The 19,612-nt window shown below is 53.2% G+C and overlaps 1 protein-coding gene across 1 annotated transcript in view; it reads left to right on the top strand.

Moving 5' to 3' along the window:
• otud5a (OTU deubiquitinase 5a) overlaps positions 1-19,612 on the top strand; it is a 78,738-nt gene that overhangs the window by 39,875 nt on the left and 19,251 nt on the right. The window contains exon 2 of the mRNA XM_068024306.1: positions 7,457-7,550. Within this exon, the coding sequence (XP_067880407.1) occupies positions 7,457-7,550 (94 nt within the window). The remainder of the gene's footprint in view (positions 1-7,456; positions 7,551-19,612) is intronic.

The raw sequence follows: 19,612 nt of genomic DNA, 5'->3' as shown, positions 1-19,612 counted from the left end.
ATAATCTGATCCGTGGGGGTCTGTGTAATAATCTGATCCGGGGGGGTCTGTGTAACAATCTGACCCGGTGGGGTCTGTGTAACAATCTGACCCGGTGGGGTCTGTGTAATAATCTGATCCGGGGGGTCTGTGTAATAATCTGATCCGCGGGGTCTGTGTAATAATCTGATCCGAAGTTTGTGTAATATCTGATCCGGCAGGGTCTGTGTAATAATCTGATCCGGGGGGTCTGTGTAATAATCTGATCCGGGGGATCTGTGTAATAATCTGATCCGAGGGGTCTGTGTAATAATCTGATCCGGGGGGTCTGTGTAATAATCTGATCCGGGGGGGTCTGTGTAATAATCTGATCCGCGGGGTCTGTGTAATAATCTGATCCGGGGGGTCTGTGTAACAATCTGATCCGGTGCGGGTCTGTGTAATAATCTGATCTGGGGGGGGTCTGTGTGACAATCTGATCCGGGGGGGGGGGGGTCTGTGTAATAATCCGACCCGGGGGTTTTTGTAATAATCTGATCTGGGGCGTCTGAGTAATAATCTGATCCAGGGGGTCTGTGTAATAATCTGATCCGGGGGGTCTGTGTGACAATCTGATCCGGTGGGGGGGGGGGGTCTGTGTAATAATCCGACCCGGGGGGGTCTGTGTAATAATCTGATCCGGGGTCTGTGTATTAATCTGATCCGGGGGGTCTGTGTAATAATCTGATCCGGGGGGTCTGTGTAATAATCTGATCCGGGGTCTGTGTATTAATCTGATCCGGGGTCTGTGTATTAATCTGATCCGGGGGGTCTGTGTAATATCTGATCCGCGGGGTCTGTGTATTAATCTGATCCGGGGGGTCTGTGTATTAATCTGATCCGGGGGGTCTGTGTAATAATCTGATCTGGGGGGTCTGTGTAATAATCTGATCCGGGGGGTCTGTGTAATAATCTGATCCGGGGGGGTCTGTGTAATAATCTGATCCGGGGGGTCTGTGTAATAATCTGATCCGGGGGTCTGTGTAATAATCTGATCCGCGGGGTCTGTGTAATAATCTGATCCGGGGGGTCTGTGTAATAATCTGATCCGGGGGGTCTGTGTAATAATCTGATCCGGGGGGTCTGTGTAATAATCTGATCCGGGGGGTCTGTGTAATAATCTGATCCGGGGGGTCTGTGTAATAATCTGATCCGGGGGGTCTGTGTAATAATCTGATCCGGGGGTCTGTGTAATAATCTGATCCGGGGGGTCTGTGTAATAATCTGATCCGGGGGGTCTGTGTAATAATCTGATCCGGGGGGTCTGTGTAATAATCTGATCCGGGGGGTCTGTGTAATAATCTGATCCGGGGGGTCTGTGTAATAATCTGATCCGGGGGGTCTGTGTAATAATCTGATCCGGGGGGTCTGTGTAATAATCTGATCCGGGGGGTCTGTGTAATAATCTGATCCGGGGGGTCTGTGTAATAATCCGACCCGGGGGTCTGTGTAATAATCTGATCCGGGGGGTCTGTGTAATAATCTGATCCGGCGGGGGTGGGGAGTGGGGGCGTCTGTGTAATAATCTGATCCGGGGGGGTCTGTGTAATAATCTGATCCGGGGGGGTCTGTAATAATCTGATCCGTGGGATCTGTGTAACAATCTGACCCGGTGGGGTCTGTGTAACAATCTGACCCGGTGGGGTCTGTTTAATAATCTGATCCGGGGGGTCTGTGTAATAATCTGATCCGCGGGGGTCTGTGTAATAATCTGATCCGGGGGGTCTGTGTAATAATCTGATCCGGGGGGGTCTGTGTAATAATCTGATCCAGGGGTTCTGTGTAATAATCTGATCCGGGGGGTCTGTGTAATAATCTGATCCGAGGGTTCTGTGTAATAATCTGATCCGGGGGGGTCTGTGTAATAATCTGATCCGGGGGGTGTGTTTAATAATCTGATCCGGGGGGTGTGTTTAATAATCTGATCCGGGGGGTGTGTTTAATAATCTGATCCGGGGTCTGTGTAATAATCTGATCCGGGGGGTCTGTGTAATAATCTGATCCGGCGGTGGTGGGGAGTGGGGGGTCTGTGTAATAATCTGATCTGGGGGGGTCTGTGTAATAATCTGATCCGTGGGGGGTCTGTGTAATAATCTGATCCGGGGGGGTCTGTGTAATAATCTGATCCGGGGGGGGTCTGTGTCACAATCTGACCCGGTGGGGTCTGTGTCACAATCTGACCCGGTGGGGTCTGTGTCACAATCTGACCCGGTGGGGTCTGTGTCACAATCTGACCCGGTGGGGTCTGTGTCACAATCTGACCCGGTGGGGTCTGTGTCACAATCTGACCCGGTGGGGTCTGTGTCACAATCTGACCCGGTGGGGTCTGTGTCACAATCTGACCCGGTGGGGTCTGTGTCACAATCTGACCCGGTGGGGTCTGTGTCACAATCTGACCCGGTGGGGTCTGTGTAATGATCTGATCCGGGGGGGGGTCTGTGTAATAATCTGATCCGGGGGGGGTCTGTGTAATAATCTGATCCGGGGGGGGTCTGTGTCACAATCTGACCCGGTGGGGTCTGTGTCACAATCTGACCCGGTGGGGTCTGTGTCACAATCTGACCCGGTGGGGTCTGTGTCACAATCTGACCCGGTGGGGTCTGTGTCACAATCTGACCCGGTGGGGTCTGTGTCACAATCTGACCCGGTGGGGTCTGTGTCACAATCTGACCCGGTGGGGTCTGTGTCACAATCTGACCCGGTGGGGTCTGTGTCACAATCTGACCCGGTGGGGTCTGTGTCACAATCTGACCCGGTGGGGTCTGTGTCACAATCTGACCCGGTGGGGTCTGTGTAATGATCTGATCCGGGGGGGGGTCTGTGTAATAATCTGATCCGGGGGGGGTCTGTGTAATAATCTGATCCGGGGGGGTCTGTGTCACAATCTGACCCGGTGGGGTCTGTGTCACAATCTGACCCGGTGGGGTCTGTGTCACAATCTGACCCGGTGGGGTCTGTGTCACAATCTGACCCGGTGGGGTCTGTGTCACAATCTGACCCGGTGGGGTCTGTGTCACAATCTGACCCGGTGGGGTCTGTGTAATAATCTGATCTGGCGGGGGTGGGGAGTGGGGGGGTCTGTTTAATAATCTGATCCGGGGGGGGCTCTGTGTAATAATCTGATCCGGGGGGGGCTCTGTGTAATAATCTGACCCGGGGGGCTCTGTGTAATAATCTGACCCGGGGGGCTCTGTGTAATAATCTGACCCGGGGGGCTCTGTGTAATAATCTGACCCGGGGGGCTCTGTGTAATAATCTGACCCGGGGGGCTCTGTGTAATAATCTGATCCGGGGGGGTCTGTGTAATAATCTGACCCGGTGGGGTCTGTGTAATGATCTGATCCGGGGGGGTCTGTGTAATGATCTGATCCGGGGGGTCTGTGTAATAATCTGATCCGGGGGGGGCTCTGTTTAATAATCTGATCCGGGGGGCTCTGTGTAATAATCTGACCCGGGGGCTCTGTGTAATAATCTGACCCGGGGGGGTCGGTGTAATAATCTGACCCGGGGGGCTCTGTGTAATAATCTGATCCGGGGGGGGTCTGTGTAATAATCTGACCCGGGGGGCTCTGTGTAATAATCTGACCCGGGGGGCTCTGTGTAATAATCTGACCCGGGGGGCTCTGTGTAATAATCTGACCCGGGGGGCTCTGTGTAATAATCTGACCCGGGGGGCTCTGTGTAATAATCTGACCCGGGGGGCTCTGTGTAATGATCTGATCCGGGGGGGTCTGTTTAATAATCTGATCCGGGGGGGGTCTGTTTAATAATCTGACCCGGGGGGGCTCTGTGTAATAATCTGACCCGGGGGGCTCTGTGTAATAATCTGACCCGGGGGGCTCTGTGTAATAATCTGACCCGGGGGGCTCTGTGTAATAATCTGACCCGGGGGGCTCTGTGTAATAATCTGACCCGGGGGGCTACTGTGTAATAATCTGACCCGGGGGGCTCTGTGTAATAATCTGATCTGAGGGGTTAGCGTGTAATAGTCTGCTTGGGTGGAGGGGAGTTTCTGTGCAATAACAGATACCCGGGAGTGAGTTACAGACTGGAATCTAATGGAGGGGTTCGGGGGGGTTTATATATAGAATAACAGATACCCGGGAGTGAGTTGCCGACTGGAATCTAATCGAGGGGTTCGGGGGGTTTATATATAGAATAACAGATACCCGGGAGTGAGTTACAGACTGGAATCTAATCGAGGGGTTCGGGGGGGTTTATATATAGAATAACAGATACCCGGGAGTGAGTTACAGACTGGAATATAATCGAGGGGTTCGGGGGGGTTTATAAATAGAATAACAGATACCCGGGAGTGAGTTACAGACTGGAATATAATCGAGGGGTTCGGGTGGTTTATATACAGAATAACAGATACCCGGGAGTGAGTTACAGACTGGAATCTAATCGAGGGGTTCGGGGGGTTTATATATGGAATAACAGATACCCGGGAGTGAGTTACAGACTGGAATCTAATCGAGGGGTTCGGGGTGTTTATATACAGAATAACAGATACCCGGGAGTGAGTTACAGACTGGAATCTAATCGAGGGGTTCGGGGTGTTTATATACAGAATAACAGATACCCGGGAGTGAGTTACAGACTGGAATCTGATCACGGGGTGGGGCTCTCACTAGACTTCATGGAGGGGCATGTTGCGATGAATGGTGTGAAGGGCAGAGAGGAGACAGTGCACTCTGAGAGCACTCCACCAGGCTCACATAACTGCAAGTGCAGAAAGATTTCAGTTTGGAAAGGGTGAAGGGCCGTGTCCTGTGTGTGTGTGTCCTGTGTGTGTGTGTCCTGTGTGTGTGTGTCCTGTGTGTGTGTGTCCTGTGTGTGTGTGTCCTGTGTGTGTGTGTCCTGTGTGTGTGTGTCCTGTGTGTGTGTGTCCTGTGTGTGTGTGTCCTGTGTGTGTGTGTCCTGTGTGTGTGTGTCCTGTGTGTGTGTGTCCTGTGTGTGTGTGTCCTGTGTGTGTGTGTCCTGTGTGTGTGTGTCCTGTGTGTGTGTGTCCTGTGTGTGTGTGTCCTGTGTGTGTGTGTCCTGTGTGTGTGTGTCCTGTGTGTGTGTGTCCTGTGTGTGTGTGTCCTGTGTGTGTGTGTCCTGTGTGTGTGTGTCCTGTGTGTGTGTGTCCTGTGTGTGTGTGTCCTGTGTGTGTGTGTCCTGTGTGTGTGTGTCCTGTGTGTGTGTGTCCTGTGTGTGTGTGTCCTGTGTGTGTGTGTCCTGTGTGTGTGTGTCCTGTGTGTGTGTGTCCTGTGTGTGTGTGTCCTGTGTGTGTGTGTCCTGTGTGTGTGTGTCCTGTGTGTGTGTGTCCTGTGTGTGTGTGTCCTGTGTGTGTGTGTCCTGTGTGTGTGTGTCCTGTGTGTGTGTGTCCTGTGTGTGTGTGTCCTGTGTGTGTGTGTCCTGTGTGTGTGTGTCCTGTGTGTGTGCGTCCTGTGTGTGTGCGTGTGCGTCCTGTGTGCGTCCTGTGTGTGTGTGTGTGTGTGTGTCTGCTGGAGATGTCCTGCCAGGAGAGAGCGCTGCAGAGCTGCTGCCCTTCACTGGTGTCCCAGCATTGCCACTAGGTGGCGCTTCTGCATATCAATGTCAAGTTCACTGATTGATGAGTTTTCAGGGCGAGGTGGGACAAACAAAGGTGCGTTCGTTCATTGGCTCTGAAGTGCTTTGAACCGTCCTGAAGTGATGCCTCTTCCCAGAGCGTACTGATTCCCTGTTGAAATTCCCACATGTCCGTGTCTCTCTCTCTGCACTAGACATAGCAGAGTGTGCAGACAGTGTGAGTCAGTGAAGTAACAAAGCCCAGCCCTACCTCCACCTGGGTGGGCTCGGGGAGGGGTGGGGGGGATCGTTTACACACCGTTCGTGTTGTAACGAGAGAACTCCCATCTCTCCAGCACCTTTCACCACTTCAGGACGTCCCAAAACACTTCATAGCCAATGAAGAAATTTCTGAAGTGTGGTCACTGTTGTCATGTAGGAAACACGGCAGCTTGTGAACAGCAAGATCCCACAAACAGAACTTAGGCGTGGCCCAGATCAGCTCTTTCCTTTCTCGTGATCTTGGTTGAGGGATAGATATTGGCCCTGCCCTCCCTCCCTACCAGTCATGCCAGTGGGAGAGCCTCGGGTTTAACACCTCATCCTGAAAGCTGCACCCTCCGACATAGGAACACAGGAGCAGGAGCAGGCCATTCAGCCCATCATGCCTGCCCCGTCATTCCATACTATCATGGCTGATCATTCACTTCAATCCCTTTTTCCCCACACTATCTTCATATCCCTTTATGTCATTTGTATTTAGAAATTTGTCAATCTCTACTTTAAACATACTCAATGACTGAGCTTCCACAAACCTCTGGGGTAGAGAATTCCAAAGATTCACAACCCTCTGAGTAAAGACATTTCTCCTCATCTCAGTCCTAACTGGCTTCCCCCTTATTTTGAAATTGTGTCCCCTGGTTCTAGACTCCCCGACCAGGTGAAAACATCTCAGCTTCATCTACCCTGCCTAAACCTTTCAGTATTTTGTAGGTTTCATTGAGATCACCTCTCATTCTTCAAAATTCTAGAGAAAACAGGCCCAGTTTTCCAAATCTCTCTTCCTCGGACAGTCCCGCCATCCCGGGAACAAGTCTGGTGAAGCTTCATTGCACTCCCTCTATGGCAATTATATCCTCCCTAAGGTAAGGGAACCAAAACTGCACACAGTACTCCAGGTGCAGTCTAACCAAGGTTCTATACAATTGAAGCAAGACTTCACTACTCCTGTACTCAAATCCTCTTGTGATAAAGACTAACATCCCATTAGCCTTCCTAATTGCTTACTGCACCTGCATGTTAGCTTTCAGTGATTTATTGACAATGACACCCAGGTCCCTTTGTACATCTACACTTTCTTGCCATTTAAGAAATACTCTGCACATCAGTTTCCGATGACTGAAGGGTGGATAAGCAGAGGGCACAGATTTAACGTGATTGGGCAGAGGAAGCAGAGGCGACATGAGAGATTAAACGTTTTGAGTGGTTTGGATTTGGGACTTGCTGCCTGATAGGACGATGTATACAGATTCAGTCGTAACCTTCAAAATTGGAGAAATATTTGAAAGGGGGAGAAATGGGGATGTGGGGTGCAGAACAAGGTGGGGGGGGGGGGGTGCTGGAGACTAACTGGGTTGCTCTTCAGAAGGGCTGGTGCAGAGTGGATGGGCCGAATAGCCGTCTCCTGTGCTGCTGTCTGATTATCGACATTTAGCTCTCCTTTTGAACTTGCTTTGCGAAAGGCGGTCAGTCTGGCAGGCGGTTCTGGTCCTGATTTCAGCTGGTGGAAGCCCAGCACAAGTGAGATGTCGGAGCAGCCGAGCAAGCCGGGGTTGGAGGTACTGTTCTGTTCCACCGTGACCGATCTGTCGCCCTAACATCTCCCCTCCTTTCTCTGCAGCAGGAGCACTGGTTCGAGAAGGCCCTGAGCGAGAAGAAAGGCTTCGTCATAAAACGGATGAAGGAGGATGGTGCCTGCCTGTTCCGAGCAGTCGGTGAGTTGATGCTGTGCGCTGCCCGTTGTGATGTTTCTGCGGGTATGGCTCCTGCAAACAGCACCTTGTGCCAGTCGGCACAGTGATGATGGGCGGCCCTGCATTCGTGCTGGTCTCTATCTGAACTTAAATAACAATCTCTCTCTTCCTCAAACTGCTTTCCTGTGTTTCCTCTCACCCTCTTCCCTACCCCTGGCTCTCTCCCTCCCCTCCTCCCTCCCTCGGGCTCACCCCCCCCCCCCCCCCCCACCCCCCCACCCTTCCCTACCTCACTATCTCCCTCTCTTTCCCCCCCCCAACTCCCTCGGGCTCTCTCCCTCCCTCCCCTCTCCTGGGGACCAATTGTAATATTTCCAAATTTGCTGATGACACAAAACTAGGAGGGACTGTAAGTTGTGAGGAGGATGCAAGGGGATTTGGACAGGCTAAGTGAATGGGCAAGAACATGGCAGAGGGAATATAATGTGAATAAGTGTGAATTTATCCAATTTGATAGAAAAAAAAACAGAAATGCAGATTATTTCTTAAATGGTGAGAGGTTGGGAAGTGTTGATGTCCAAAGAGACCTGGGTGTCCTTGTTCATGAGTCACTAAAAGCTAGTCTGCAGATGCAGCAAGCAATTAGGAAGGTAAATGATATGTTGGCCTTCATCACTAGGGGTTTTGAGTACAGGAGTAAAGATGTCTTGCTGCAGTTGTATAGAGCCTTGGTGAGTCCGCACCCTGGAGTATTGTGTATAGTTCTGATCTCCTTATCTAAGGAAGGATATACTGGCCAAAGAGGGAGTGCAAAGGAGACTCACTAGACTGATCCCTGGGATGACAGGATTGTCTTATGAGGAGCGATTGAGGAAACTGGACCTGTATTCTCTCGAGTTTCGAAGAATGAGAGGTGATCTAATTGAAATTTACAAAATTCTTACGGGATGTGACAGGGTGGATGTGGATAGGATGTTTCCCCTGACTGGTGAGTCTAGAACAAGGGGACACAGTCTCAGAATAAGGGGTCAGCCATATTAGACTGAGATGAGGAGGAATTTCTTCACTCAGAGGGTGGTGAATCTTTGGAATTCTCTACCCCAGAGAGCTGTGGAAGCTCAATCATTGAACATGTTGAAGACAGAAATCGATAGATATCTGGAGACTAATCAATGGATGTGGGGATAGTGGGGAAAAGTGGTGTAGAGGGAGATGATCAGCCATGATCGTATTAAATGGCACTGCAGGCTCGATGGGCTGAATGGCCTACTCCTGTGGCTATGTTCCCTTGGGCTCTCTCCCTGCCTTTCAGGCTGTCTCCCTCCCCTCCCTGGTCTCTGTGTCTGTCTGTATCACTGTATCAGTGCTTGGTTTGTGAACTGTCATACATAAAAGGCAGTATGTATTTCTCCACAAAGGATCAGTAATGGGACAGTGTAGAGGGAGCTTTACTCTGTATCTAACCCCCGTGCTGTACCTGTCCTGGGTGTGTTTGATGGGGGACAGTGTAGAGGGAGCTTTACTCTGTATCTAACCCCCGTGCTGTACCTGTCCTGGGAGTGTTTGATGGGGACAGTGTAGAGGGAGCTTTACTCTGTATCTAACCCCCGTGCTGTACCTGTCCTGGGAGTGTTTGATGGGGACAGTGTAGAGGGAGCTTTACTCTGTATCTAACCCCCGTACTGTACCTGTCCTGGGAGTGTTTGATGGGGACAGTGTAGAGGGAGCTTTACTCTGTATCTAACCCCGTACTGTACCCGTCCTGGGAGTGTTTGATGGGGACAGTGTAGAGGGAGTTTTACTCTGTATCTAACCCCCGTGCTGTACCCGTCCTGGGAGTGTTTGATGGGGACAGTGTAGAGGGAGTTTTACTCTGTATCTAACCCCCGTGCTGTACCTGTCCTGGGAGTGTTTGATGGGGGACAGTGTAGAGGGAGCTTTACTCTGTATCTAACCCCCGTGCTGTACCTGTCCTGGGAGTGTTTGATGGGGACAGTGTAGAGGGAGCTTTACTCAGTATCTAACCCCCGTACTGTACCTGTCCTGGGAGTGTTTGATGGGGACAGTGTAGAGGGAGCTTTACTCTGTATCTAAACCCACGCTATATCTGTCCTGGGAGTGTTTGAGGAGGACAGTGTAGAGGGAGCTTTACTCTGTATCTAACCCCCGTACTGTACCTGTCCTGGGAGTGTTTGATGGGGACAGTGTAGAGGGAGCTTTACTCTGTATCTAACCCCCATACTGTACCTGTCCTGGGAGTGTTTGATGGGGGACAGTGTAGAGGGAGCTTTACTCTGTATCTAACCCCCCGTACTGTACCTGTCCTGGGGAGTGTTTGATGGGGGACAGTGTAGAGGGAGCTTTACTCTGTATCTAACCCCGTGCTGTACCTGTCCTGGGAGTGTTTGATGGGGACAGTGTCGAGGTGCTTGCTGCTGATGTCGGCTGCGATGCCGTAACACATTAGAGTGGGTGTGGACAGTGGGCCGATGCAGTCCCAGGGCTGGCACTGAGCCAAGCAGAGCAATCGAGGACTAGGTGCTGCGTCTGCTAATCTCTGTCAGAGCTTGGGCTAGTGCTGCTGGCTTTGAGGGTGAGGGAGAAAGCAGCCTGCTATTCTCCTGTTTATTGTGCATTGACTTCTCTTTGAAATTGGGAGCAAGCTTTGGGTGTTGGCTGGAGTCTGGTTTAGTGGCCCAGCAGCCCATGGCCAAATAGCCCTCGGCTTGCTCTTATTAATCGGATGAGGCAGCCTTGCCGATGAGCTAGGGCTGGAAGGAGGTGAGGGGATCCAACAGGACAAGCCGTTCAGCCCCTCCAGCCTGTTCCACCATTCTGTGAGATCATTGGCAGATCTGAATCTCAGCTCCATCTACCCTCCTTGGCTCCCATTTTCTTTTATAGTTCTATCTCGCTATCACTCTCTGATTTAAAATGATTAACCGAGCGAGGATCTGCTGCCCTCTGTGTGAGGAAGTGTTTCCTAACTTCTCTCTTGAATGTCCTGCCTCGGATTTTCAGGTTATGTCCCCCTTGTCCTCAACTCCCCCGAGCAGTGGGAAAAGTTTCTCTCTCTCGACCTCATCAATTCCTTTCAAAAATCCTAAAAACCCCCAATTAAATCACCCCTTAAACTTCGATATTCCGGGGAATACGAGCCTAGTTGATGTCATTCTCCTCCTAATCTAACCCTCGGACTCTGCTGACATTCTGGTGAATCTGTGCAGCACTGATTCCAGGGCCAGTCTATCCTTTCCAAGGTGCAGTGCCCAGAACTGGACACTGATCCCTAGGTGTGGTTGAACCAGGGCTTTGTGCAGTCGTCACCATTGTGATATCGGGAAACACGGCAGCCAATTTGTGCACAGGAAGATCCCACAAACAGCAGTGAGATCTACACCAGGGTGACCTATTTTCAGGGATGTTGGTTGAAGAATCAGTAAAACTCAGAGAAATTCCTGTGGGCTAAACATGAAACGGTTTCTGTGCCGCTGAGGGCATTTGTTGCTGCCCCACCTTTTGAATGATGTGGGTTTATGTACGGGAAGCCTGGTGGTTATCAAAAGGTGAGAATTGTCTGTCTGTCTTTACCAGAAGTTGGTGTGACAGGGACAGACCCAGGTGGTTGCAGGGCCAGGAGGTTTATGCTCGGGGGACAACTCCCCTGCCTGCAGCAGAGGCCATTGTCTCAGCCGTGGGTCAGTCAGTTTAACTCTTTCACCTCTGGGTGAGAGGCTTTTGGCTTGAGACCCCAGTCCAACATCTCAAGCCCCATAATCCAGGCCCAACACTCCCCTGGTGCCAGTGCTGAGGGCGCGCCGCACTGTCAGACTATCGCTGTTGGAAGGGGACCAGGGTGGGGGCAAGGAGGTGTTCTCCCTGGTGTCCTGGGGCCCATATTTGTGCCTCACTGGAAATAGATGATCTGGGTCATTCTGGCATTGCTGTTTGTGGGAGCTTGCTGTCTACAAATTGGTTGCTGCGTTTCCTGCATTACAACAGTGACCACACTTAGGAAAAGAGCTCCTTTGTTGACTGCGAGGCACTTTGAGATGTCCTGAAATGGTGAAAGGCACTGGATTGGCTCACATGAGCTCAGACTTGTGTGCCTGTGCGCACCTCTGTCTGCATGGACTCAGTCCCACACTCGGTCAGATCAGCTAACTCAACAGGCATTAAAGGGTTAAAAGCTGTAACCACACCCCCCAACTTCCCCTGCCAAGTATTTCTTCGAAAAGAGGCCCAAAGTAAAACTCTCGCGTGGCCACTTCAGGAAGATAAGCAGGGCCCCAGCCGGAGATAGTGGTTCATCTTTCGAGGTAAAACCTCAACATCCTTTTACTGGAGAGACAGGCGCATCCAGGCAGTTTCCCAGTGACTGCTGTTGACCACAGTCACTTCAAAACTACTGCTCAGAATAACACCGGGGTGGGGGGGTGGTTTGGGGAAGGAGGCTGACAGGGGAGGCAACGCCACGGGGATGAGAGGCACGCACACGGTGACAGCAACACACACGCACACTGTCAGCAACACACACGCACAGAGACAGCAACGCACACGCACAGAGACAGCAACGCACGCGCACAGAGACAGCAACGCACGCGCACAGAGACAGCAACGCACGCGCACAGAGACAGCAACGCACGCGCACAGAGACAGCAACGCACGCGCACAGAGACAGCAACGCACGCGCACGGTGACAGCAACGCACGCGCACGGTGACAGCAACGCACACGCGCACGGTGACAGCAACGCACACGCGCACGGTGACAGCAACGCACACGCGCACGGTGACAGCAACGCACACGCGCACGGTGACAGCAACGCACACGCGCACGGTGACAGCAACGCACACGCGCACGGTGACAGCAACGCACACGCGCACGGTGACAGCAACGCACACGCGCACGGTGACAGCAACGCACACGCGCACGGTGACAGCAACGCACACGCGCACGGTGACAGCAACACGCGCACACGCACCCGGTGACAGCGACGCACACACGCACAGGCACACACTTATTAGTCTGGGTCTCAAACTGCTTGCCTCAAGCACCCCAAGCATCTGCGATCTGGTTGCCCAGCCCTCTAAACATGAAACACTGCTGATGTGCAGCATAGTAAATTCTTCTGCTGCACAGGAATGGGAGCTCAGAGACCGGAGGGAACCCACTTCGAGTCATGTTGTAAACAGTAGTACAAGGGCAAGAGGCAGCCTTCAACCCAGGGAAACTGCTTTCATGTACCTCACCTCCTCCCGATTACAGCAGCCCTAGAAAAAGCACCTCTTCACAACAACCTGCATTTATAAAGCGCCTTTAACACCGTAAACCCGCCCCCCAACAAAGTGCTTCACAGGAGCGTAAATCAGAAAAAATTTCACATCAAGAGACATTAGGGACAGGCGACCAAAAGCTCAGTCACGGTGGTTGGTTTTAAGCAGCGTCTTAAAGGAGGAGAGAGAGAGGTGGAGTTGTTTAGGGAGGGAATTCCAGAGCTCAGGGCCCCAGGCAGCTGAAGGCACGGCCGCCAATGGTGGAGCGATGGGAATCGGGGGATGGTCAAGAGGCTGGAATTGGAGGAGGGCAGAGATCTCAGAGGGTTGTAGGGGCTGGAGGAGGTTACAAAGATAGGGAGGGTTGTAGGGAGCTGGAGGAGGTTACAGTAATAGGGAGGGTGTAGGAGCTGGAGGAGGTTACAAAGATAGGGAGGGTTGTAGGGGCTGGAGGAGGTTATGGAGATAGAGAGGGTTATAGGGACTGGAGGAGGTTACAGAGTTGGGGAGGGTTGTAGGGGCTGGAGGAGGATACAGAGATAGGGAGGGTTGTAGGGACTGGAGGAGGTTACGGAGATAGAGAGGGTTATAGGGACTGGAGGAGGTTACGGAGATAGAGAGGGTTATAGGGACTGGAGGAGGTTACAGAGATGAGGAGGGTTGTAGGGGCTGGAGGAGGTTACAGAGATAGGGTTGTAGGGACTGGAGGAGGTTACGGAGATAGAGAGGGTTATAGGGACTGGAGGAGGTTACGGAGATAGAGAGGGTTATAGGGACTGGAGGAGGTTACAGAGTTGGGGAGGGTTGTAGGGGCTGGAGGAGGTTACAGAGATAGGGTTGTAGGGACTGGAGGAGGTTACGGAGATAGAGAGGGTTATAGGGACTGGAGGAGGTTACAGAGATGAGGGTTGTAGGGGCTGGAGGAGGTTACGGAGATAGAGAGGGTTATAGGGACTGGAGGAGGTTACAGAGATAAGGAGGGTTGTAGGGACTGGAGGAGGTTACAGAGATGAGGGTTATAGGGGCTGGAGGAGGTTATGGAGATAGAGAGGGTTATAGGGACTGGAGGAGGTTACAGAGTTGGGGAGGGTTGTAGGGGCTGGAGGAGGTTACAGAGATAGGGTTGTAGGGACTGGAGGAGGTTACGGAGATAGAGAGGGTTATAGGGACTGGAGGAGGTTACGGAGATAGAGAGGGTTATAGGGACTGGAGGAGGTTACAGAGATGAGGAGGGTTGTAGGGGCTGGAGGAGGTTACAGAGATAGGGTTGTAGGGACTGGAGGAGGTTACGGAGATAGAGAGGGTTATAGGGACTGGAGGAGGTTACGGAGATAGAGAGGGTTATAGGGACTGGAGGAGGTTACAGAGTTGGGGAGGGTTGTAGGGGCTGGAGGAGGTTACAGAGATAGGGTTGTAGGGACTGGAGGAGGTTACGGAGATAGAGAGGGTTATAGGGACTGGAGGAGGTTACAGAGTTGGGGAGGGTTGTAGGGACTGGAGGAGGTTACGGAGATAGAGAGGGTTATAGGGACTGGAGGAGGTTACAGAGTTGGGGAGGGTTGTAGGGACTGGAGGAGGTTACGGAGATAGAGAGGGTTATAGGGACTGGAGGAGGTTACAGAGATGAGGGTTGTAGGGACTGGAGGAGGTTACAGAGTTGGGGAGGGTTGCCGGGGCCTGAAGAATACATATCGGAATATAATGAAGAGGTTTCGATCGGGTAGACGTAGAGAAGATGTTTCCACTTGTGGGGGGAGACCAGAACTCGGGGAGCCATCAATATAAGACAGTCACCAATAAATCCGATGGGGAATTCAGGAGAAACTCCTTTCCCCAGAGAGTGGTGAGAATGTGGAACTCGCTCCCACAGGGAGTGGTCGAGGTGAATAGTATCGATGTATTTAAGGGGGAAGCTGGATAAACACACGAGGGAGAGAGGAATAGAAGGATATGGTGATAGGGGGAGATGAAGTAGGGGGTGGGAGGAGGCTCGTGTGGAACAGATGGGGCAAATGGCCTGTTTCTGTGCTGAAATTCTTTGTAAAACAAACAACCTGTGGCTAATTCCCAGTAAACCAATAACTGGAGCTCGACAACACCCCACCCTTATACTCCAGTGAGTTTTCCGTGAAAGGAATTGGCCTGGAACTGTTTGAATGTTGACTGACTGATCAACCCCACATTGCCTGCAACAGGAATCTTCATTTCCTGTCTGACCCTAGGTGGTGAAATTTTATCAACATTACTCTTCTCACTGAGAACTTCAGCCAATTGAGTGAAAAGCAGTGATGTCCTTGGAAAGGGTGGGGGTTCAATGCAGATTCACCAGAATGATCTCGGGGGCTAAAAGGATTAAATGACAAGGACAGGTTACACAAACTGGGTTTGTATTCCCTCGAGTGTAGAAGATTAAGGGGGTGATCTAAATCGAGGGGTTTAAGATGATTAAAGGATTCGATCGGGTCGATAGAGAGAAACTATTTCCTCTGGTGGAGGGAGAGTCCAGAACAAGGGGGCAGAACCTTAAAATCCGAGCCAGGCCGTTCAGGGGGTGATGTGAGGAAGCACTTCTTCACACAAAGGGGGGAGTGGAAATCTGGAACTCTCTCCCCCCCAGAAAGCTGTCGAGGCCGGGGGTCAATTGGGAAATTCAAACCCGAGATTAATGGATGTTTACTAGGCTCTTCCAACAGTGCGGCACACCCTCAGCGCTGTCCCGCAGGCAGTGCGGCACACCCTCAGCGCTGCCCCTCCGGCGGTGCGGCACACCCTCAACGCTGCCCCTCCGGCGGTGCAGCGCTCCCCCAGAGCGGCGCTCCCCCAGCGCTGCCCCTCCGGCAGTGCGGCGCTCCCCCAGCGCTGCCCCTCCGGCGGTGCGGCGCTCCCCCAGCGCTGCCCCTCCGGCGGTGCGGCGCTCCCCCAGCGCTGCCCCTCCGACAGTGCGGCGCTCCCCCAGCGCTGCCCCTCCGACGGTGCAGCGCTCCCCCAGCGCTGCCCCTCCGGCAGTGCTGGGGCAGCGCTCCGACTCAAAGGCACAAGTGAGACCCACTGAGACACGGCTGGTAAATGTCCAGGTAGACTGAAAGAGTAGGGACACCAGACTTTAGCGAAGTGTAAACGTGAGCTGGGTGGGCGGGAAAGGTTTGATGAAGGTTTTTTCGGCGAGAGGGACGATAGATTATCTTCATGTGGTCTGCTTGTTCTAGCTATTCCCTGAGAAATGGGCCATGTGACTAGGGAAAAATCCCATGAGGTGGTTTTCCGTTGTATTCCTCGTGTGTGTTCCTCTTCCCAGGGGATCCACTGCCTGTAAGCAGCCGTTGTCCCTCGGGTTTCCAGCTCTTCCACCATCGTCATCAACAATTCACTGGTTTTGCCGGTGGCTGTGGCTCGTAGCCGTGAGCCTCGGACCCTTACCTGGGCCCAGAGAGACTGGCTAAAGGGCAGGGATGACCACCCCCTGAGGTCTCCAATGACCCTGCTTGAAAACGCTCCATAAAACCCAGCTCTTTGTCCAGGTTTCTGTCTGTCTGTCCAAAGGCTCGATGTCCGAATTCTGCCAACATTCCTGTGACATGCCTCGGGATATTTCGCTATGTTAAAAGCACTCCATAAATCCAAGTTAACACAGATGCATTGAAGAGGAAGCTGGATAAACACACGAGAGAGAAAGGAATAGAAGGACATGGTGATAGGGGGAGATGAAGTAGGGAGTGGAGCAGGAACACCAGCAGGGAGCAGATGGGGCGAGTGGAGTCTTTCTGTGCTGGGACATTCTATTCTGGTCTATGGTGGTTGCTGTCTGTCAGCAGATATTCTGTGAGGAGTTTCTGTATTCATTCATGGACGTGGGTGTTACTGACAAAGCCATCGTTTATTTCCCATCCCTGACAACTGTGCGTCTTACTCGCCCATCACGGGGAGGTTAAGAGTCAGCCAAGTTGCTCTGGAGTCCCATGTAGGTCAGGCCAGGTAAGAATGTCAGATTTCCTTCCCGATGGGTCTTTACAGCAAACACACTCACCATTACTGAGACTGGCTTTTTATTGCAGACTTATTAATTAACTGAATTTAAGTTCCCTCAGCTGCTGTGGTGGGATTTGAACGCCTGTCTCCGGGTCATTAGCCCAGGACTCGGTTTTACTAACCCAGTAACTCCTGCCCTTTGTCTAGTCTCCCTGCACGGTCCAGCTTGTTAACTCAGCTCTGGGAGAGAGTTAAGCCGAGAACCGTCCAGATCTGTGCAGCAGGGGTCCCGGGAGATAGTCCAGCCTTTGGGTGGGCTCCGTATCTCTCCCTGCCCCCTCCTGCTGCCCATCTCCCTCTGCCCTCTCCCGCTCGTGCTCGCTCTCATGCTCCTCCCCCCCCCACACAGAATCCTCGCTCTACCCTGGCCTGATATCCCTGCGGCAACTCTGTGTGGTTTTAGCAACATGTCGTGCGCCCGGCAGAGTGAACCCCTGGCCTGCACAGAGTTGCTTGGTCTCAGTCCAGGTGTGTAACGGGCTCCTGAAGTGAGCACGTCAGGATGGAGAGGATGAAGTTTGGCAGCGCTTGGTCGGGGGTCTTCGGGGCTTGGGAACGGGGCCATTCAGCCCCCTTGTGGGGGAAAGGCCAGTCAGGGAATCAGGAAGCTTTCTGTTTTAACACTGGATTGTAGTGTGTGCCTCCTTGCTGTTTATACACACACCAGCTGAACCTTGCTTGTGCTCTTGGTGTGCCCCGTGACACAGCATTCTGGCTGTATGCACTGACACAGCTTCTTTCTGTTCCTTATTGACCCTTTCCTGGAATTACACATCAGATCAGCAGGCAGATATCAGCCCTCACCACCCCCCCCCCACCCCGGGCTAGCTTGACGCAGCAAGACGCGAGCTGACTCTCGGAAAACCTGCTTGCGACGGCCCGATAACTTATCTCCCTGGAGACGAGAAGGACGGCCCTGCCACTGTGCGGCTCTGTCCGCGATTCACCCCACAGCCCAGCTCTGTCAAGCCAATGAGCACCGCCCTTGAATATCTGCCCATCTCTAGACTTGCAATTCCAGGGAGAAGGAGGGAGGGAACAGCGGCACTGAGTGCTGTGTCAACCCTTTACTGCTGAGTCACGTCGTGCCACGCCTGTCAGTGGAATTTGATGTGGTTTCTGGAGAAGGGCATCATTGGGGAGGGGTGAGGTTGGACCTGATGATGAGTGAACACAGGGACAAGCTCCTTCACTGCCTGTGGGGTGGGGGGGTCACTGAGGGAGCCCCCGAGCCCCCTCAATGCAGACTGCACGCATGTGCCTTGGGGAGGGGATGGGGCAGAGAAGCATCATTTTTTGCAGCAGCATGATGGGAACGTTCACTGGACTTCCTACGCAGTCAAGTCTGTGCACAGCAAGATCCCACCCGCTGTCACTGATCCAGGCTTTATTTGGCGTTGGTTTGAGGGAGCAACATTGGCACCGGGGAGCACTCCCCTCCAACCCTGCTACCCCCATCTTCTTCCTCCAATAGTGGCTGTGGGACCCCTCTGCAACAATCTGAGGGGGCAGACGGGGACCTCGGGTTTAACGTCTCATCCCTCGGCACTGACCCTCCGACAGTGCGGCGCTCCCTCGGCACTGACCCTCCGACAGTGCGGCACTCCCTCGGCATTGACCCTCCGACAGTGCGGCGCTCCCTCGGCACTGACCCTCCGACAGTGCGGCGCTCCCTCGGCACTGACCCTCCGACAGTGCGGCGCTCCCTCGGCACTGACCCTCCGACAGTGCGGCGCTCCCTCGGCACTGACCCTCCGACAGTGCGGCGCTCCCTCGGCACTGACCCTCCGACAGTGCGGCGCTCCCTCGGCACTGACCCTCCGACAGTGCGGCGCTCCCTCGGCACTGACCCTCCGACAGTGCGGCGCTCCCCTCGGCACTGACCCTCCGACAGTGCGGCGCTCCCCTCGGCACTGACCCTCCGACAGTGCGGCGCTCCCTCGGCACTGACCCTCCGACAGTGCGGCGCTCCCTCGGCACTGACCCTCCGACAGTGCGGCGCTCCCTCGGCACTGACCCTCCGACAGTGCGGCGCTCCCTCGGCACTGACCCTCCGACAGTGCGGCGCTCCCTCGGCACTGACCCTCCGACAGTGCGGCGCTCCCTCGGCACTGACCCTCCGACAGTGCGGCGCTCCCTCGGCACTGACCCTCCGACAGTGCGGCGCTCCCTCGGCACTGACCCTGGGTGAGTGTCAGGCCTAGATTATGTGGCCCAGGTCATAGTTACACAGCACAGAAACAGGCTGTTCGGTCCATCGTGTCTGTGCTGGCCATCAAGCACCTAACTATTCTAATCCCATTTTCCAGCACTTGGCCCGTAGCCTTGTATGCGATGGTGTTTCAAGTGCTCATCTAAATACTTCTTAAATGTTGTGAGGGTTCCTGCCTCTACCACCCCTTCAGGCAGTGAATTCCAGATTCCAACCACCCTCTCTGTGACAAACCTTTGTCTCAAATCCCCTCTAAACCTCCTGCCCCTTACCTTAAATCTCTGCCCCCTGGTTTAAAGGCCTGCTTCCCGACTCGAACCCGACGAGTCCTAACGACATGTGTCGGGTTCTGGTCGGGTCGGGCCCCTCTTCCGGGTCCGGTTTTCGGGCTCGGGTCGGGCCGGACACACACAGTAAGTATTGAAATTTTACAAAACTTACCTGAGCTGGGAGTCCGGGACCAAACTGAGTCTGCGCAGCGACCGAGTGTCGTCGCTATGATGTCCTATCGCACGCGCTACAGGTTCGGTGTCAGGAAGGTAAGTGAAGGGATGGGTAAGTGGATCTGAG

This window comes from Heterodontus francisci, chromosome 49 (assembly GCF_036365525.1).
Source record: "Heterodontus francisci isolate sHetFra1 chromosome 49, sHetFra1.hap1, whole genome shotgun sequence".
Classification (NCBI taxonomy): Eukaryota; Metazoa; Chordata; class Chondrichthyes; order Heterodontiformes; family Heterodontidae; genus Heterodontus; species Heterodontus francisci.
Note: the sequence above shows the minus strand (reverse complement) of the source record. Positions and strands in the feature narration are given on the sequence as shown.